Source organism: Apus apus, chromosome 10 (genome assembly GCF_020740795.1).
Source record: "Apus apus isolate bApuApu2 chromosome 10, bApuApu2.pri.cur, whole genome shotgun sequence".
NCBI lineage: Eukaryota > Metazoa > Chordata > Aves > Apodiformes > Apodidae > Apus > Apus apus.
Genome location: NC_067291.1, coordinates 2,313,072 through 2,331,595, shown reverse-complemented (window position 1 = coordinate 2,331,595; position 18,524 = coordinate 2,313,072). Strand labels below are relative to the sequence as shown.

General features: G+C 57.0%; 2 protein-coding genes across 2 annotated transcripts; one reads left to right on the top strand and one right to left on the bottom strand.

Moving 5' to 3' along the window:
* Positions 1-4,085: 4,085 nt before the first annotated feature.
* On the bottom strand, positions 4,086-7,764 carry LOC127388662 (cytochrome P450 1A5-like). Its single transcript, XM_051628412.1, has 7 exons — positions 7,602-7,764; positions 6,146-7,011; positions 5,836-5,962; positions 5,267-5,356; positions 5,066-5,189; positions 4,589-4,675; positions 4,086-4,496 (listed from the first exon to the last, which is right to left on the bottom strand). Exons 2-7 carry the CDS (start codon positions 6,989-6,991, stop codon positions 4,190-4,192), a joined length of 1,581 nt encoding a protein of 526 aa, XP_051484372.1. The 5' UTR covers positions 6,992-7,011; positions 7,602-7,764; the 3' UTR covers positions 4,086-4,189.
* A 3,426-nt stretch (positions 7,765-11,190) lies between these two features.
* On the top strand, positions 11,191-17,155 carry LOC127388648 (cytochrome P450 1A4-like). Its single transcript, XM_051628390.1, has 7 exons — positions 11,191-11,247; positions 12,237-13,102; positions 13,336-13,462; positions 13,732-13,821; positions 13,911-14,034; positions 14,922-15,008; positions 16,136-17,155. Exons 2-7 carry the CDS (start codon positions 12,257-12,259, stop codon positions 16,440-16,442), a joined length of 1,581 nt encoding a protein of 526 aa, XP_051484350.1. The 5' UTR covers positions 11,191-11,247; positions 12,237-12,256; the 3' UTR covers positions 16,443-17,155.
* Positions 17,156-18,524: the final 1,369 nt, after the last annotated feature.

The window sequence follows — 18,524 nt, the reverse complement described above, 5'->3', positions numbered from 1 at the left end:
GGGATGAGGAAGAAGAGTTCATACTGATTTGGGAGCCCTCACTTACTAGGTTGAAAGTGGCCAGCAAGGTCGTCTCAAACTCTTCTCCAACCACAAGTCCAACCTCTGTCGAGCAGAGGACCAGCATCTTCTCCAAGCCTCTGCAGAAGTAAACTTCACCAGGGGATGGTCCCACCAGCTCCAGCAGCTGCTCCATCTTGGAGGCTGAGGTTTCCTCACCCAAAAGGCAGAAACCAGCTGTTATCCTGCTGCAAAGCAGCTGCTCCTGGGGTTCGAGGCAGGGAGAAAGGAGTTCCAGGAGAAAGGTGGTGTTTGAAGGTTTCTTTCTCCATGGCAAGGAGCTCCCAACGCCTGGGGCAAGTGGGACACCAGGACAAAGCCCACCACACTTAGAGGATCAACTGCCACCAGCTCAGAGGGAGGTGTCCCCAAAAGCAGTGGCAGGAAGAAATCATGCAGGGCTCAGAAATAGAGTTTAAGGTGTGACTTAGAGCTTTATTTTCAGTTCTGGGGCATCAAGAAGTGGTATTTTTTTTATATTAAGGGACTGTCACCAGTGTTTGGTGATGAGCAGCAAACGCCCAAGAGTTAATCCCTGTGGGGAGATGATTCTTGATAACAGAAGAAGAGAATAAACAAACAGCCAAAAGCTGTTTGCAAAGTTAGAAAGACAGGATGTGCTCTTCATGAGGAGGGTCATGAAGTGTTGGAACAACTCCCCTCTTCCTTCCATCCAGGAGGAAGAGCCATAAGTGGTTCCTCAAACCCCTTTTGGGGCTGGGTCCAGGCTTCCCTGGCAAGGAGATGTCACCCCCCCCAAATGCCAGCACCGGGAGGGAGAAGGCATGGAGCTGCCTGGATCTTTCCCATCAGGAATGAAGGAGGTGGGAGCATTCCCTCCTCTGGAAGAGGAGCTGGAACCCAGCTGCCACGGCTGTTGTGCTGACTCATTTGAAAAGGGACAATAAAAGCAATTGGCCGTGGTAAAAGCTCCCCTGGCTTATCACTGCCCAGTTCCAGCACGGAACTTGCCAGCTACCTGGGGAGTAATTGGAGGCCTTAATTGAGGAAGATCGTTAAGGGAAACATAAAGATAAGGGAGGTGAGTCCCCAACCTGCTGTGAGCCACTGGGGCTCTGGTTGCAATGATCGATGGGTTTGCTTATCAGGAGGCAACACGGAAGAGGAGGAGGTGAGGGACTAAGATCCTGCACCCCCCAAGGGGTCAGGGTGCCCCTGACTTGTCCTCACAGAGAGTCCCCAGCTGGGGGGTGCAGGGGAGCCTGCTCAGCTTGGATCTTCTAACCCTGTTGTCCAGGATGCCTGAGTTTGGAAGCAGGGGGGCTGGGATTGAAGGGACAGTTGGTCTGCAAAGTCTCCAGCAGAAGAACTGGAGATAGTCACCCGTGGTCACTGGGAGAGGTGGGCATCAGACCAAGGTCTCAGGGTCTGTTCCTGCCTGCTCAAGCTGCCCAGAAAGGTCTCCTGCAGCTCCATGAGATGTCCCCGTTGGCATCAAGGGGAGGGATGCCAAGTGAAGATGGGGCTTTATAAAGTGGGGTGTTTCACCTCAGGACGCCATGAAGAGGGGAGTGGGGAGGGATAACCCACCCACCTGCCCATTTTTCTCCTCTCCAGCCTCTTCTCTTCCCTTTCTCCACCCTGACACTGGGGTGACTTTTTCCTCCCAGGTCTTTGGGCTCCAGGCTCTGCCTGGTGGAGCCTGGTAGCTGTGTCCCCAGGGGAGGCAAACAGCCCTTGCTAAAGGCATCTTGAGGAGACCTTCCACCAGCAAGGGGCTGTTTCACCTCAGTAATGTTAATATTAATCTGCTTATCTGCCCCAGGGCAATAAAACCCTCATCTCCAAAGGGGAAAAAAAAACCACAACCATCCCCACTGTTCTTTTTTATCAGCCCTGGTGTATGAAGGGCCTTATCAGCAAACCCAGCCAGCCTCCAGGGCAGGAGAGTCACGCAATGGCTCAGCAAGTGGGACCTCTGGTCCTACACCAGCAGCAGCATCTCGTGGTCCCACCTCAGCTGGATCACCAGGCCCAGGCCAGGAGAGCTCGTCCACCCCACAGGATGGTGTGTCACACTGGTGCCTTGTCACTGGTGGTCTCGGTGATCTTCTGAGTCACTGAGAGACCCAGAGCCATGTCTAGGATGGTCCCACCTTCCCTGCACAGTAGATGAATGCTGGCTTTGGGATGGCCCTTGTGGAAAGGTGGTTCGTGACTCTGTTGCCTTGACATTGTGAGACCCCACCTGGAGGTGGGGTCTGTGGCCAGTTCTGGAGCCCCCAACACAGGAAGGACATGAAGCTCTTGGAGAGAGTCCAGAGGAGGCCACAAAGATGCTCCAAGGGCTGGAGCAGCTCTGCTCTGGAGCCAGGCTGGGAGAGTTGGGGTGTTCAGCCTGGAGAAGAGAAGGCTCCAGGGAGACCTTAGAGCAGCTTCCAGTGCCTGAAGGGGCTCCAGGAAAGCTGGGGAGGGACTTGGGACAAGGGCAGGGAGGGAGAGGACAAGGGGGAAGGGATGAAAACTGGAAGAGGGAGATTGAGGTGAGACATGAGGAGGGAATTCTGGAGTGTGAGGGTGGTGAGAGCCTGGCCCAGGTTGCCCAGGGAAGCTGTGGCTGCCCCATCCCTGGCAGTGTTCAAGGGCAGGTTGGATGGGGCTTGGAGCAACCTGGGCTGGTGGGAAGTGTCCCTGCCCATGCAGGGGATTGGATCTAGATGATCTTGAAGGTCCCTTCCAAACCAAACCAGCCTGGGATTCTATGATTCTGTGACCTCTGGCCCTTGTCATAGGTAGGGGAGATGTTATTTGACTGGTAGACCTGATGGATTGTCCTAAACCATCCTTCCACAGTTCCTCCAAGGCCTTTGATAACTTGCAGCTCAAACCAGGGTTTGGACTTCCCTGTCCTCACCCTTCTTTTTCCTGCAGTGTTGGGATTCTGACATGGAGGGGTGAAGACAAAGCCACTGTCACACTGCACGGGGCTGCCCAGGCTGCTTCAATGAATCCAGGTGGGTCTGAGCCTGTGACATCTCAGTGTCTCATCACAAGCTGCTGACCAGGCAGGCCCTGGACATGCAGAGGCAAGAGGTTACTCCTTTTCATTCAAGCTTCTTCAGAGGATCTGAACACCTCCCTGCTCTTGCTGGAATCTCCCTGCAGTCTTGGGCAATTGGCTCCTCTGTTTCCTCCCCCAACAGACTCTTTGGTTCCTGTCTTTTCTTGGAAGCTTTTGTGCAATGCATGAGGAGTGATTGGTATCTGGACCTGAAAGGAGCTCCCATTGGTCAGGGTCTGGGGCTATGGCTGAGCACCCATGGGAACAGATTCCAGAGCAGTGTTTGTTGCCCTGGATGGTTATACTTGTTCCTCTATCATTCCTTGCCAGGTACAGGGTTGGCTGAGATGCCTTTGCGTGCAAGTTGAAGGAGACATCTGGTTCTGCTGGCATGGTTTGACTGGCAGCCAATGTAAACTCTTGGGTTGGAGTTGGAGAAACACCTCTTCTTCTCTACCCCGCTGTGAAAACACTCCTGCTGCAGCCCAGGATACCAGAAGCTGGACTTTCTCAAGAGCAGGGGGTAAAGGTGTCCTTCCTGGTGTCCTTCCTTGTGCTCTCCAGGGTCACCAGTGACTATGGAGAGCAAGACTTGAGGTGTCTGGAATCCTCCAACACACTGGTCCAGAAGGGCTTTCCACCTTGGCATTTGCCCCCTTATTATTCCAGAAATGGTGACCCTGGTTGGGCCTCAGGAACATCACCACCCAGGCTTGGGGCATCAGCTCAGCCAAGATCTCAAACACGGATGGAGACCATGGGAACGTGGCATGGGAATGGCTGTTTTCCAGCTCTCCAAGAGTGATTCTAAAAGAATACTGGCTGTACAGCCAGTCTGGTTTTAGGTCCACTCCCTTTCCCTCCAGCAAAAGGCAGTTTGCTCACCCCATAAACGTGCTTTGTGGTCCTAAGGGTGGAGGTGATGGAAGATCCGACATCAGAAACACTGGAGAATGAACAGGGCAAGGAATGGCACAGAGAGAACAAGAGAACAGGCAGGAACTTCAGGGGCTTCGGTTTATTATGTCACCCCAGAAGGTTCTAGCAGACCCACAAGGTCTTTACCCAGGTCTTTACCCCCTGGTGATGCCTGGGCTGTGGATAAGCTCAGCTCATGCTCTGCAGGGGGAAGCGCTGCTTGACCTGGAAGTGCTCACATCTCCTGTGCTTCAGGGTCAGTCCAAAGAGTGGTGTCATGTCCACCTCCTTGCCATCACAGACACTGAACTCCAGCTGCTGGAGCAAGGTGGACAGGAAAAGGAAGACCTGCCACCTGGCAATGGGTTCCCCAATGCACCTCCTTTTCCCCAGGCCAAACACCAGCACCTTCTCCCCAGCCACTTTGTTCACTTCGGTCCCTTCAGCGTTGAGGAAACGCTCTGGGTTGAAGGTCTGTGGGTCCTTCCAAAGTTTCCTGGAAGGGGAAACATCAGATGATGAGATGGTACCTCCAAGAAGGGACCTGTGTGCTGCTGCAGGTGGTTTTCTGCCTCTGAAGGTACTTACTCATCATGATTCACCTGCCACTGGTTGACAAAGACACAGAGGTCCTTTGGGATGTAGTAGCCATTCAGCACCGTGTCCCTGGTGGTGCTGGAGAGAGAAACAACTGTCAGAGTTTGGGAAGTGAAGAGGCTCTTCTGCATCCCCAGGGGACTGCTAGTTTGCTCCCAATGCTGCTGAAGTAGGGATGAGGCCTGCAGAGATGGTTTCATGAGGGTTAGTTGCCTTGTCCACCAGCCGGATTGGGCAAACCCTACCTAAGTTGGGTGGAGAATCTACAAATGAAGTCAGGAGAAGGCAAGGATGGCTCTTCAGGAGCTCCCACGTTGCCCTGCACGAGGGCTGGGAGCTCCTCGTGTCCACGATGAAGCCATTGTTCCACAAACCATGAACAACCTCCCTGCCCCTCCCCACACCACTGTCACAAGGTGTCTGAAGTCCACCTTGTCCCTCCAGCTCCTCTGCAACCTCAGTACTTGCCTGTGTGGGATGGTGAAGGGCAGGAAGGAGGAGTGTCTGAACATCTCCAGGATGAAGGCTTCCAGGTAGGGCAGGGTGCCCCGGTCCGACAGCCTCGGTCTTCTCTCCCTGCCAATGGTCTGGTCTGCAGGAGGTGAGGGATTGGGGTGAGCCCTAAATGGAGGGGCTTTGGCCCTGAAGGAGGCAGGTTCATGGACTCACCTAGTTCTTCCTGGATCCTCTTCTGGATGTCGGGGTAGGTCACGAGATACAAGAGGCTCCAGGACAGGCCAGTTGTCACAGTGTCGAAACCTGGTCAAAGAGGAGAGCATGTAGATGAGGTCTGCACCTGCTGCCCAGCCACTGCACGGAGCAGTCTCAGGTGGCTAAGAAGGCAGAGGACATGCTGGGCACTTTGCTGAAATGTACTGCTCTACGTCCTCCTGATTCCCCCTTGAGCTGTGTCAGGCTTGCACAGCTTCTCGGGAATCAGGGGAGTTTCCACCGAGTAACTCCAAGGTGGATGAGTCAGTAGACATCTCCCTCAACAAGGAACAGCCACGCTGGCTCCTGAAGCTCAGCTGAGCCCTTTGCTTTTCCCTGAAGCCTCTTCCCCAGAGCTGGTCCCATCCTGGTCTCAAGGGGTGGAAGATCCAGGAAGACCAGTGAGCAGGAGAATGAGTGCTTAGACCCAAAGTGGCTGGTGTTGGACAAAGATGGGTCAGTCAGAGCTATAACACAAGGAGCCTGAGAAAACCTGCAGCAGCTGAGGGACAAGTGGGAAATGATACCTGCTCCAAAGAGGTCATTTACAAGGTTGACAATCTTCTCCTTAGGGATCTGTGTGGCAGTATTTGCTTCCACTTTCTTCTCCAGGCACTGCTCAATGAGGGAGTCGGTGATGTCTCGGATGTTGTTCTGAGATGAAGAGAAGCCAAGTCATGGCAGCAGAAGCAGCAGAGGAAAGGGTGTGACTGAACAACAGCCTGAAGCTGGAGGAGCCCAGGGTCATGGGAGCTCTGGAGGACATCATCTTTCAGCCCCCATTGGTCCCTATTGCTTTTGCAGGGAGGTGCAGGTGAGGCTCCTGCAAGCTCTTACCTGGTCAAAGGTCTCGTAGTGCTCTTTGACAATCTTCTGCAGGAAATGGAGGAAGCGCTTGTTGAAATCTTTAAATAGATCCATGGCCTGGCTGGGAAGGTACTGGAGCACGGGGATGAAGTCAGCAGGGTTGCCAGAAGCTGCCACGTCATTAAACTTGTGAGTTTCATTCACTATATTGAGCAGCTCTTGGTCGCTGTGGTCGTAACGTTTGCCAAAGCAGATGGCACAGATGACGTTGGCCACAGAGACCACCAGGTATTGGGAAGGGTCAAAGCTCTTCTCCTTCTCCATCACCTCCAGGAACTTGGTGACCAGGTAGTCAGCTTCCTTGGAGACGTGCTCCTCCAGGAGGCAGGTGGAAGAGGAGGTGGGGCTGGGGGCGATGGAGAAGGTCTTCAGGGCGTTCTGGGCCAGCTTTCTGCGGGCTTTCCACACCTCCCCTGAGTCGGGGCTGAAGGCCAGGCTCTGCCCATCTGTAACATACCGGAAGCTGTAGAGGTCAGGACGACCCATGAAGTCTTCTCCTTGCTTCACCAGGGCTTGCCTGATGGTGTCCAGCCCGCTCAGCACCAGGACGGGCCGGCTGCCAATCCTGACCTGCATCACGTCCCCGTACTGCTGGCTCAGCCTGGTCAGGACCAGGTGTGTGTCCTTCCTCAGCTCCAGCACGTTGCCAAGGATGGGGAAGCCTCTGGGTCCTGGGGGGCTCTTCAGCCCCTGGGGCACGTGCTGCTGGAGGGACTGGATGAGCAGGAAGACCAGGCAGAAGACAGCAGCTGCCAGGAGGACCTCGGTGGCCGAGACAATGCCTTGGCTTCCCACCAGTGTCACTGCAGCCTTCATCACTGCTGGCGTGCAGGGACCTAAAGGGGTTCAGCAGAAGGGTGGTGAGGAGCCAGCATTAGCAAGAGGTTGAGTCCTGCAGATGTTGTTGGAGAAGAGGCACCAAGCACCCTTACACAGTTCAGGGTGCCACACTTTGGGGTTGTCAAGGGGGAAAAGCTGGAGACCTAGAACGACTCCAAACACACTCTTCACTCCAGGGAGACCTCTGCCCCCAAGAGCCTTTAAATGCCACCTCTTCCTCTGGGGTCTTCCCCTGCAGAAGACCCCAGCACCCACTGGCACAGCCAGTTTGCTACTAGGGACAGAAAACTGCAGCTCAAAAAAAGCCCCAGGAGGCAAGAGGAGAAGAACAGCAGCTTCTCAGTGAAGCTGGCCCCATGTCCACCAAATCCATGTGGATTTATAGGCAGGAGGTTGCTCTGCAGGGTGGCCACTGGTGTGTGGGGAGCAGAGATGCCATGGGGCAGGAATGCACAGCTCTCTGCGTGTGTCAGGGAGAAAGGGGAGAGCCAAGTGCCTGGATTTCTCCTCCAGCTTCAAAAATGACCTTCCCAGCCCTATATCCATGTTCAAAACCACACACACACACACACATGTTGTCTCCTACCTGCAGCTACTGGTGGCACAGAGGGCTGGTCTTCCTGCCTGTAGCTCCCAGCAAAGGTGGACAGAGGGAACTGGCTGCTGCCTGCCCTGGGGAGCAGAGGGGATCCTCTTCTGCCACCTAGGCTTTCTCCTCCTGCTGCCTGGATTCTCTCCTGCCAGCTGGAAGGACACAGCTTTATACGTGCTCCTCTCGTGGCACGGCCAGGTGCTTATCTCTGGGGGGGTCACTGCATGGACCCTGGGGAATAGCTACCCATTAACAAATGGAGTCAAGCCTGCCTGGAACCAGCCCAAGAAGCCAGGGCAGATATTTCCTCAGCTCCAACAGGCTCTGCGGTAAAAGTGGAGACTTCTACTCCTGCCCAGGGCGTTAGCATGGAGGCAGAGATGGGACCCTAAACCCTGGGGAGACTGGGGGACACACTGTGGGCCTTGGGCCCTGTGAGCTGTGGGTGCCAGCATTTCCCTCAAAGCCCTTCCTGGGGTTGGCCAGACTGTCTCCAGCACAGAGGGACCTGTCACCTCCCTGGCCACTCTGACCGTGCTGCGACCACCAGGCTCTGGCTGCTTCCCACAGCCAGGGGTTGTGTTTGCAGGGAGGCATCCGTGGGGTCAACAACCCTCTCCATCCCAGGGAATGATCCAGCAGGTTCTCGTGACCAGGGCCAGGTGGTGACAGGACCTTCTGGCCCAACAACAGAGCTAGGCTCAGGTTAACCATTGCCCAGGTTCGCGTGAGAAGGAGGCTGGCTCACTTCCCCTGGCTCCTGTGGGGCAAACAGGAGGCGGGGGCAAGGAGTGGTGGGGCAGAGGGGAGGAGGTGAACTGCAGAGATAGGAGAGGTGAAAGGAGCAGCACAGGGCAAGGCTGGGGCAGCTCATCCCTCCAAACACACCCGGCAGGAGATGCGGGAGCCAGGGGAGCTGCTGCCCCAGCTGGGGCAAAACTCAGGGCTTTGGGAAGTGCAGCCGGGATGAGGTGGAGAAGAAGGAAGGAGCCAGGGCTTTGGGGTTTGGCCCTAAGCTTCGTTCAGTCTTTGAAAAACGATGGTGGGAATTTGGCCCAGGTAAAAGCTGAGCTAATATTTAATAAAGGCTTTCAACATCTGGTCTAATCGGGCTCATTAATGGCGATGACGCCGTTCATTAACGCTCGGCAAGGACAGTTACAAAACCCTGGCTGCTGATACTCCTGCTGGTAATTGCCAGGCACCTCGCCGACCTCCAGCCTGGCTTCACCAGGCAATGCCTCCCTGCCAGGAAAAAGGCTTGGGAATTCTTTGAGGGAGATAAGCTGGGCTTTCCCAGGAGCAGGACAGGATGGATCCGTCCACTGCCTCCCACCCCAACTCCACCCCACGGGGGGTGAGGGGGGCTGACTGACCCCCCACCAGTTACACCTGGGTGACCAAGGGGAACCCACATCAGCTTCTCCTGCTGCATCATATCCCAAGGTGTTGGGGAAGGTGAGGAAGGTCCTGGGGCTGCAGCAGGAGCGCAGAGGAGCCCCTTGCCCTCCTTCCATCCCCAGCCTCCCCCGTGCTGGCTGCCAAGCCCTGCCAGGGCAGGGTGCTCCTGATGAAAACAGCCTGGCGTGCCAGGCAGCCTCCCGCCCCAAACACATCCTCCCCCAGAGCCGGGCTCCCACCCCTCGCTCAGCAACCTCTGCACCCCGGAGCTGGCCGGGGAGGGGACAGCCGGAGGGTGACTGCCAGTCCCCTGCCCTCGGTGGGACCCGAAGGCATCCAGCTGGCTTCCCTGCCGCCAGGATCCCGGCTGGGTGCCGGTGGGTTTGCTGCTGCTTGTCCCCTGGGGACAGGCGGAGCAGTGTCCCCTGGATCCCACAGGGGGACGTTCGCAGTGGGAGCAACGGAGACCCCTTTCTCCACCGCGGGAGATCACCCTCCTCGTGGCTCCTCTGTGTCCTGTCGTGGGGGGGACACAAGCGGCAGGGGGGGATGCTGTCCCCTTGCAGGTGATGGCAGCGTCCCGCGGCGGAGGGGACCAAGTCCCCTTACCCCCGACGGTGCAGCCGGTGCTGGCGACCGCCCCCCGTCTGTCACAGCCGGGGCGGGGGGGGCTGATCCTGAGCTGCTCCGGCGCCACTTTGACCCCGGGCCAAGCTCCTGGAGGTGAGGCCACCGCCCTGGTCCTTGAAAAGCCACTTCCCCCCCCACCCACCAGTAGCGTGACTGTCCGGAGCCCCTTCGCACGCGATGTCCCCGATCCCACCTCTGGGACCCCCCGGCGGGGCGGGAACCCCCCCCCCCCGGCCCCTCTCCCACCCCATTGTGGCCAGGCTAGGGACAGGGGGGCGGGCGGAGGGGATGAGATTTGGGGTGCCGCTGCTGCCCCTTGTCCTCCCTGACCTGTCACCCCACGGCGACCAGGGATGGGGGGGCCAGAGCTGCAAATTCTGCCCGACACTCACCTTGGTCCCCCCGCCCCCGACGTGCCCCCCATCTCCCGCTGCACCCCTCGCCCTTATCCCCGTGTCCCTTCGCCCCCCGGGGCCGCCCTGTCCCCAGGGGACAGAAGGTGGCAAAGGACAACGGCGGCTTCTCACGCGAACCTGGACAATCTTTAACCGGGCCGGGGCAGCGAGGGCCGTGACCCCCGGGGCTGCCCTGCCGCCCCCGCCTCGCCACTGACCTCTGCAGCCCACGGGCTTGCAGAGCAGCCCCCCGGTGAGGCGGGGGGGGGGGAGGGGGTCACTGCCCCGGTGTCCATCCTTTCCTCCCTCTGCTTGGCCAGGGAGCACCGGCGACGGGACGTGCGAGCCCCCCCGGTGGGGCGAGATGGGGGGGTGGGGGGGGGATGGCGGCGGGGTGGGTGGTCTCACCTCCCCCCCCCATATTCTCGGAGCTCCGTGAGGGGCTGGGGGATGCACCCCCCGCCTCCCTTTCCCCCCCCCCCCAACCGCGCACATCGGGGCGATTTTCCCACGCTGCCGCTCGCGGGGACCGGAGACATCCCGGGACGGCGGGCACGGGGGGTGGGGGGGCTGGATGGGGCCGAGTGCCCACAGCGAGGGGGACGGGGTGGGAGGGGGGAGCAGTGCCCGGGGTGGGCGGGGGGCGGGGGGGGGGGGGGGGGGGAGCTGGAACCGGGGGCGCGGGACTGGCGCCTTTAAGATCCTGCCAGTAGCGTGACAGGAGTGACCGGGGCGGTGCGGGTTGCCCAAACATCCCGCCCGCTTCGCACGCGATGCCCCCCCCCCCCCCCCCACCCTCCCACCCCCACCCCGCCCCCGGTCGGGAACCCACGGGAGGTACCGACACCCCCCACCCGACCCGTCGGGACCACCTCCCCCCCCCCCCCCTTTTCCTTCCCTCTCCCCAATCCTGGGGACACGCAAGGGATGGGGGGTCCCCCAGCCCACCCGGGATGTTGGGGGGGTGGGGGGGGCAGCGCTGCGTGGCCCCCTCTCCTGCCACCGCGGGGAGGGGAGGGGGGGGGGTGGTCCGGGAAAGTTAGTTAGAAGTTTGGGCACACGTCAACTTTGATTAGGCTTCTGTCACGTGACGGGGGGTTGCCCGGCCAATCAGGGCGAGAGGCGATGCATATAAAGCAGGAGCGCAGGGCGAGCGGGGTACCTGCCCGGAGGATCGGTCCCCACCCCCCCTCAACCCCCCCGGCCGCTCCGAGGTTAGTACCCCTGGGGGCTCTGCCCGCAGGGTGAGAGGGGTGGGGGGGGCATCTTCAGATCCCCCAGGGGACCCCTTGGGGATTGAAAGCCTGGGGGTGCTCTGCTGCGGGGTGTACCCCTCCTTTCTGGCTCCCCACATCTCCCGTAGCATCTTTCTCGGAGCTGTGGGAAGTGTTTCCTGAGGGAGCCCGGGGGTCCCGGGGTAATTCTTGCTCCACGGCCCCTCTCTCCCTAGGGTGGCCTTGGGAGGGGGTCCCAGATGGGCTGCACCCCCAGGCTCCTCATCTGACGGCCCCCGCGGGGGGCTGTAGCACCTTGCCAAACGCCAGGGGAGGTGGGATTTCAGATCCAGCCTCTTCTTAGCCCCGGCTGGAGGTTTTCCGAGGGATTCCCGACACCTCCAGGAGCAGGGTGCCCACAGCAGGGTGGTGTGGGGGTCCTGCACCTCCCTCCCCACACATCGGAGCTGGGGTGGCTTCTCCAAAGCTGGGTGGCTGGCTTTGGGGAAGGGTCTTCACCCTGTGCTGGAGACCAGCATCCCACCACGGTGGTGGTCAGCTTTCGTGGCCGTGAGTCTCAGGAGGGTGGGGGGGGACAGGAGCAGCCCCCCCCTGCCCACCGAGCTCAGTTTGCTTGTGAGTAGAGGCTCGGTGTGAGCAACCAGATGACTCCCATCAGGAGGTTCAGCTCTCCTGTAATCAAATGCTCTGGAGAAGACCTTGCAGTGTAAAAGAAAGGTCCTGTTGTGAAGAGATCACCTGCCCTACCCTAGCACATAGAGAAAAAAAAGCCCTGGGACCTGTTCCTGTCATTTCTGGCCAGCAAAAAAAACAAACCTGCTTGGATGGAAAGTTTCCTAAAGTGCAGCAAACGGATGGAGCTTTGGGGCAGAAGTTAAATCCAGCTTCTTTCCTCCCAAAGAGCATCTCAAACTACAGGTGCCCCATGGACCTTTCCCCCTACATAATGTCTCTGGTTTATCATTAAGGTCCCTGCACGCCAGCAGTGATGAAGGCTGCAGTGACACTGGTGGGAAGCCAAGGCATTGTCTCGGCCACCGAGGTCCTCCTGGCAGCTGCTGTCTTCTGCCTGGTCTTCCTGCTCATCCAGTCCCTCCAGCAGCACGTGCCCCAGGGGCTGAAGAGCCCCCCAGGACCCAGAGGCTTCCCCATCCTTGGCAACGTGCTGGAGCTGAGGAAGGACACACACCTGGTCCTGACCAGGCTGAGCCAGCAGTACGGGGACGTGATGCAGGTCAGGATTGGCAGCCGGCCCGTCCTGGTGCTGAGCGGGCTGGACACCATCAGGCAAGCCCTGGTGAAGCAAGGAGAAGACTTCATGGGTCGTCCTGACCTCTACAGCTTCCAATACATTTCAAACGGGCAGAGCCTGGCCTTCAGCCCCGACTCAGGGGAGGTGTGGAAAGCCCGCAGAAAGCTGGCCCAGAACGCCCTGAAGACCTTCTCCATCGCCCCCAGCCCCACCTCCTCTTCCACCTGCCTCCTGGAGGAGCACGTCTCCAAGGAAGCTGACTACCTGGTCACCAAGTTCCTGGAGGTGATGGAGAAGGAGAAGAGCTTTGACCCTAACCAATACCTGGTGGTCTCTGTGGCCAACGTCATCTGTGCCATCTGCTTTGGCAAACGTTACGACCACAGCGACCAAGAGCTGCTCAGCGTGGTGAACCTCAACAATGATTTTGGGGACGTGGCAGCTTCTGGCAACCCTGCTGACTTCATCCCTGTGCTCCAGTACCTTCCCAGCCGCACCATGCAGCTCTTTAAGGACATCAACAGGCGTTTCAACTTCTTTGTGCAAAAAATTGTCCAGGAACATTATACCAGCTTTGATAAGGTAAGAGCTTGGATGCTCTTGGATGTGGGTAGAGATGACTACAACTGCCAGAGATGCTGCCTGCCTGGCAATTGGGGGAAGAGGGTACTCCCTTGTCCCCCACTTCTGCTCAGGAAAGCTCCTTAGAGCTCTCCTGTCTGCAGTTAATCCCCCCTTGGAGCTGGCACTGTCTGGGGGAGGTTTCCCCAGCCCTGGGTATCCATGATGTCCCTGACCCACGGTCTTTTCCCCAGGAGCACATCCGGGACATCACAGACTCACTGATTGAGCACTGCCAGGAGAAGAGCGTGGGCGAGGATGCCCAGGTCCCCCTCTCCAACGAGAAGATCATCAACATTGTCTATGACCTCTTTGGGGCTGGTGAGAACATTGCTGAGGGGAAAGCCTCTCTGCTGGAGGCTGGGTGGGGGAGCCAGAGCTGCTGGGCTCAGCCCCTGGCAGTGTTTGGGTGTCTGGAGCTGCTGATGGGCTCTTAGGTGCTCTCCTCAGTGGTGACCAGAGCAGATGGATTTTCAGTGATAGCTGATGGGGGAACAGCTCCATGGGAAACATCTAGAGGGACAGGATCTGTCATTTCCCACTTGCCCATCTGTCTTTGGCTACTAAGTGCCTTTTCCATGTCCATGCAGGCTTTGACACTGTGACAACTGCCTTATCCTGGAGCCTCATGTATGCTGCCTTGTATCCTGACATCCAGAAGAAGATCCAGGAAGAACTAGGTGAGTCTCTCAGCCTGTTTCTTCCGAGGCCAAAACCTCTCTGGTGAGGGCTGAACCCCAACCCTCTCCCTCCTCTCAACCTCCTGCAGACCAGACCATTGGCCAGGAGAGAAGACCGAGGCTGTCAGACCGGGGCACCCTGCCCTACCTGGAAGCCTTCATCCTGGAGATGTTCAGACACTCCTCCTTCCTGCCCTTCACCATCCCACACAGGTACAGGCTGGAGTGGCTGACACATGATTTGGGGGATTTTGGGGAGTGGTTTTCCAGCTGCCAGGCTTGCTGCCCCCCTGGGGTCGGATCCTGCACTTTGAGGGCAGTTTCACCTCAATCCCCTTGCTAGAGGAAGGCGTGGTGAACACCCCTGGGCTTATATTTCCCCCTGCCCTGGGAGAAACCTCATCCCAATTCCTTCATCTTCCTGAAACCAGAATCTTCCTGCTTGAGGAAAAGTGTGAGCCAAGACAATTTTGTCTCCCAAATACAGGGAGTTTCTTAGCCAGTACAAAGAGTAGGTTGAAAAAGCAACACTCCTAGGGCTTGCCTAGCTTTGTTTCCCTGTGAAGCTGCAGGCCCCATCTTCTGGAGCTCCCAGCATAAGGGCATGGAGCTCCTGAAGACAGTCCAGAGGAGGCCAGAAGGCTGGAGCAGCTCTGCTCTGGAGACAGGCTGGGAGAGTTGGGGTGTTCAGCCTGGAGAAGAGAAGGCTCCAGGGAGACCTTAGAGCACCTTCCAGTGCCTGAAGGGGCTCCAGGAAAGCTGGGGAGGGGCTTGGGACAAGGGCAGGGAGGGAGAGGACAAGGGGGAATGGATGAAAACTGGAAGAGGGGAGATTGAGGTGAGACATGAGGAGGAAATTCTGGAGTGTGAGGGTGGTGAGAGCCTGGCCCAGGTTGCCCAGGGAAGCTGTGGCTGCCCCATCCCTGGCAGTGTTGAAGGGCAGGTTGGATGGGGCTTGGAGCAGCCTGGGCTGGTGGGAGGTGTCCCTGCCCGTGCAGGGGGTTGGATCTAGATGACGTTCTAAGGTCTTTTCCACCCCAAACCAGTCTGATTCTACGACTCTCTAATTCACTTCTCCCCTCCACCTGAATTTCTTTCAGCACAACCAAGGCCACGGTGTTGAGCGGCTACTACATCCCCAAGGACACCTGCGTGTTTGTCAACCAGTGGCAAGTGAATCACGACGAGTGAGTACACCAAACCCCTGCCCCTCCAGGCTGAGCTGGGTGTGCTTGACATTGAGGTCACTCCCATCCTTTCCAGCAACATCCCAAAAGCCAAACAGGTTGTGAAGGCAGGAGAAGGCAGATTGGATGCAAAATCACGTTGGGTTGGTGCTCAGCTCAGGCTCCTGGGTATGGAGTTGGTCACTTGCTCAGCAATTCCCCAGCCCCAGGGCTCAGCCAGCTTCTGGGCAGTAACATGGTGATGTCTTTGATGTTCCAGAGCTTCTACATCCATGTGAGAGCTGGCAGCTCGGGCTGCTGAATAATCAGGAATCAGTAGATCCTCCTGCCAAGCAGCCCTTGTGATCCAGGCTGACAGCTCTGGATGTGCTCAGTGGGAACTGTCTGGTTCTCTCTTTTGAGGAGCAAAAACATCCTGACGTGACTCTCGTTAAGCTCAACAGGCTCATGGAATTATTGCTGATAATCAGCTTTGGGGAATGAGAGGGGATCTGGGAACCAAAGCTCCCTCTTCCCCCTTCACTGCTCTGCAGCACAGCCCCTCCTGGGGGAGGGGGGACTCAATTGCCCTGGTAGAGAAGGTGGTTCCCAGATCAGGAATTCCAGATCAGAAGCTCAAGATCTTTGCATCCCAATAACCCAGCAGAAATATCACAACATTCCTTCTGCTCCTTAATATGTTGGGGAGCATTCCAGTGTCTCTGGAGCCATAGAGGATTCCCAATATCCAAGCAGAAATTCTGGGAAAAACCCACCTGCAAAAAAAAACCCCCACCCTTCCAGCAGCCAGGCTGGGAAGGTTTTCTGAGAGGATTCAAGGTGGGAAGATCCTCGGGTGTCCATCCAGAACTGCTGCCCAGGTTCTGTGCTCTCCCTTTGGCTGGGATCTCTAGCTGAATGAAAGCCACCCTTGGTATCTGCTGGGGCAAATCCAACCTGAGTTTGAAAGAGATGTTCCAATAGACTGAGCTGATGGGATCTGATGCATTGTTGGAAGTTGAGGTCAGGGACAGAGGTTGCCAAAGTTTTGGGGTTTTTTGGATGGTGAAAAAACTCTTCTGCGAAGAGTTTCACCCATCACGGTGGGTGAAAATGCCTTTCTCAGGTGTCTCTCCTTTCTTCTCCAGGAAGCTTTGGAAGGACCCTTCAACCTTCAACCCTGAGAGGTTCCTCAACGCTGCGGGGACCGAAATAAACAGGGTAGAGAGTGAGAAGGTGATGACTTTTGGGCTGGGGAAGAGGCGATGCCTCGGGGAGTCCATCGGCCGCTGGGAGGTCTTCCTCTTCTTGGCCACCATGCTGCAGCAGCTGGAGTTCAGCCTGCAGCCCGGGGAGAAGGTGGACATCACTCCTCAGTATGGACTGACAATGAAATACAAGAGATGCGAGCGCTTCCAGATTAAGAAACGTTCCCCCATGAAGAGCTCTCTGTGAGAAGAAAGCCAGTGGGACACGCAGCCTGCTTTTTGCCAACGCTCTCAAGAAGCCAGCACGGCCCTCCCTCCCTGTGTGGCTTCACTGGAGGCTTGTTCAGCTCATGCAAATGCCAAGGATGAAGCTGGCTTTGTTGGGCTCCTCATCATCCCCCCCCAAGCCAGCTCCCTCACCCTTTGCCTACAGGAAAGCTCACCAGAGGTCCAAGCTGCCCACCCTTGGAGGTCCAGCCCCACCGTGGGGTTGTGGAGGATGCTTTGGGCTGTTGGGTGGAATAGCCCAGTGCCACGGGCAGAGCAGGAGCTGCTGCAGGCAACTGCCAAAGGGGAATCAACCTGCAGGTTCTCCCCTAGGAAACCTGGCCAGCCATTCCCCACGGGCTGCAAGGCTCTCCAGCTCATTTGGCAGAGCTGTTTGCAAAGCCTCCAGCTCCTGCTGCCGATGGGAACGGGCTCTCCTGCTGCTCCAGCTGCCTTCCAAAGGGCTCTCAAGGTGCCAGAGGCCAGACCTGCCCCTGCACCACCAACCAACCTTCTCCAGAAGGTGCTGGGCATGCTCTTGCACTGCTCAATCCCCTTGAATATTCATCCATGAAGTGAAGCCTGAGCCTTTCTACCAATCCTTGGTGGCAACCAACTAGAGAAAGAAATAAAACCTGCCTTTCAGATCATGTATTTGCTGCTTTTTTAAAAATAAAATTCATATTTTTTTTATTTTTTTTTTTAGCAAGCAACAGATTTCTATGCTCAGAATAAAAGGAGGGAGGGAATGAGGGCTGGGGGAGATGGAAGGTGAATTCTCATGGCAAACAGAGCAGAGATTCCTGCTTGTTTGTACCCCCGTGGAATTCATCCGTGTGCTGGGACAGAAACTTGCAGGGTGGTTGTAACCCAATAAATACCTGCATGAAAGCTGTGGAAGGTCCTTGCTGCTCTGGTTGCACTGGGAGAAGATTTTATGGGGGGAGCCAAAAGAAAACCACACCTCTTCATCAGCCTTAAAAATTGGGCTTGGATAGGTTGGGGCTGGATTTTTTTTTCCTGTAGGACACGAGGTGGTTGAGCCTTTGCCATGAGGGTTGTGACACTGGGGGAGGTTTTGGTGGTTGAGGGTGCTGGGCTCTTCTTCTCTCCCTGGGTATCCAGGGAAGCTAAAGTCTGTGCTGGGATTTGTGGAGAGCTCTGGCTCGGTCCAGGATTTCACCCCAAAATCAGGATTGTCCTTGAGAGAAAAAAAAAAGCCTTTCACAACCCAGAGGGAGGTGATGCACAGAGGGACGTGCCTGCCCCGTGTTTCCCCCAGCTGGGAGTTGTTTTCCTGAGGCTTTGCATCACTTCCCCCCAGAAAAATTCATACAGAGACAAATCAACATTCAGTTCTCACTCAAATCATCATCAGGCAGGTGATGGAAAATCTGGGGGCTGTGCATCTCTGACATGACATCCCTGCAGGGACCAGCTTGGTGGTGGGGTAGGAACCCACTCCTGCCCCACGGATGCAGATATTTAGCCAAGCCCTCACCTTTGGGATGGGATGGGAGGGAATAATGTCAGGCAAGATGGCAAAATTCCATCTTCCAAGCGTGCTCTTCCCTAAGTCCCTGCCCTGGGATGCCCTGTGGCATGAGCTGCTCTCGTCCCACACAGGGATAAAATGAAAAGCAGCCCAGAAAGGTCAATATTTGACTCCATCCACTCCCGGGACCCAAAGGACAGGGGGAGAATTAAGGAGCTTTTTTAACTTGGTGGCTGTGAAAAGGCTGCTCCCTGCAAGAGGAACCTTCTTCCCGCCAGGACCTCGCTCACCTTCGTGTCGTTGTCACTGATCACTGTTGTAATTAGTTGGTTTTTTAATTAGTGTCCCCAGCCCAGCCTGTTGCTGAGCTTGGGAGGGTCAGCTGGCCCCGGGCTCCAGCACCCCACCCACTCCTTCCTCACAGGAGCAACCTGGGAGAGCAGGGATTCCATAGAATTGCTTTGGCTGGACAAGACCTTATAGATCATAGAATCATAGAATGGTTTGGGCTGGAAGGGACCTTCAAAATCATCCACTTCCAACTCCCCTGCATGGGCAGGGACACCT

Coding starts and splice junctions, on each gene's coding strand:
- LOC127388662 (XM_051628412.1), bottom strand. CDS start 6,991: ATGAAGGCTGCAGTGACACTGGTGGGAAGCCAAGGCATTGTCTCGGCC. Junction 5,357..5,835: donor AAATGACCTCTTTGGAGCAG/GTATCATTTCCC, acceptor CTCTTTGACCAG/GTTTCGACACTGTGACAACT. Junction 4,497..4,588: donor TGGCAGGTGAATCATGATGA/GTAAGTACCTTC, acceptor TTCCCCTTCCAG/GAAACTTTGGAAGGACCCAC.
- LOC127388648 (XM_051628390.1), top strand. CDS start 12,257: ATGAAGGCTGCAGTGACACTGGTGGGAAGCCAAGGCATTGTCTCGGCC. Junction 13,103..13,335: donor ATTATACCAGCTTTGATAAG/GTAAGAGCTTGG, acceptor TCTTTTCCCCAG/GAGCACATCCGGGACATCAC. Junction 13,822..13,910: donor GAAGATCCAGGAAGAACTAG/GTGAGTCTCTCA, acceptor AACCTCCTGCAG/ACCAGACCATTGGCCAGGAG.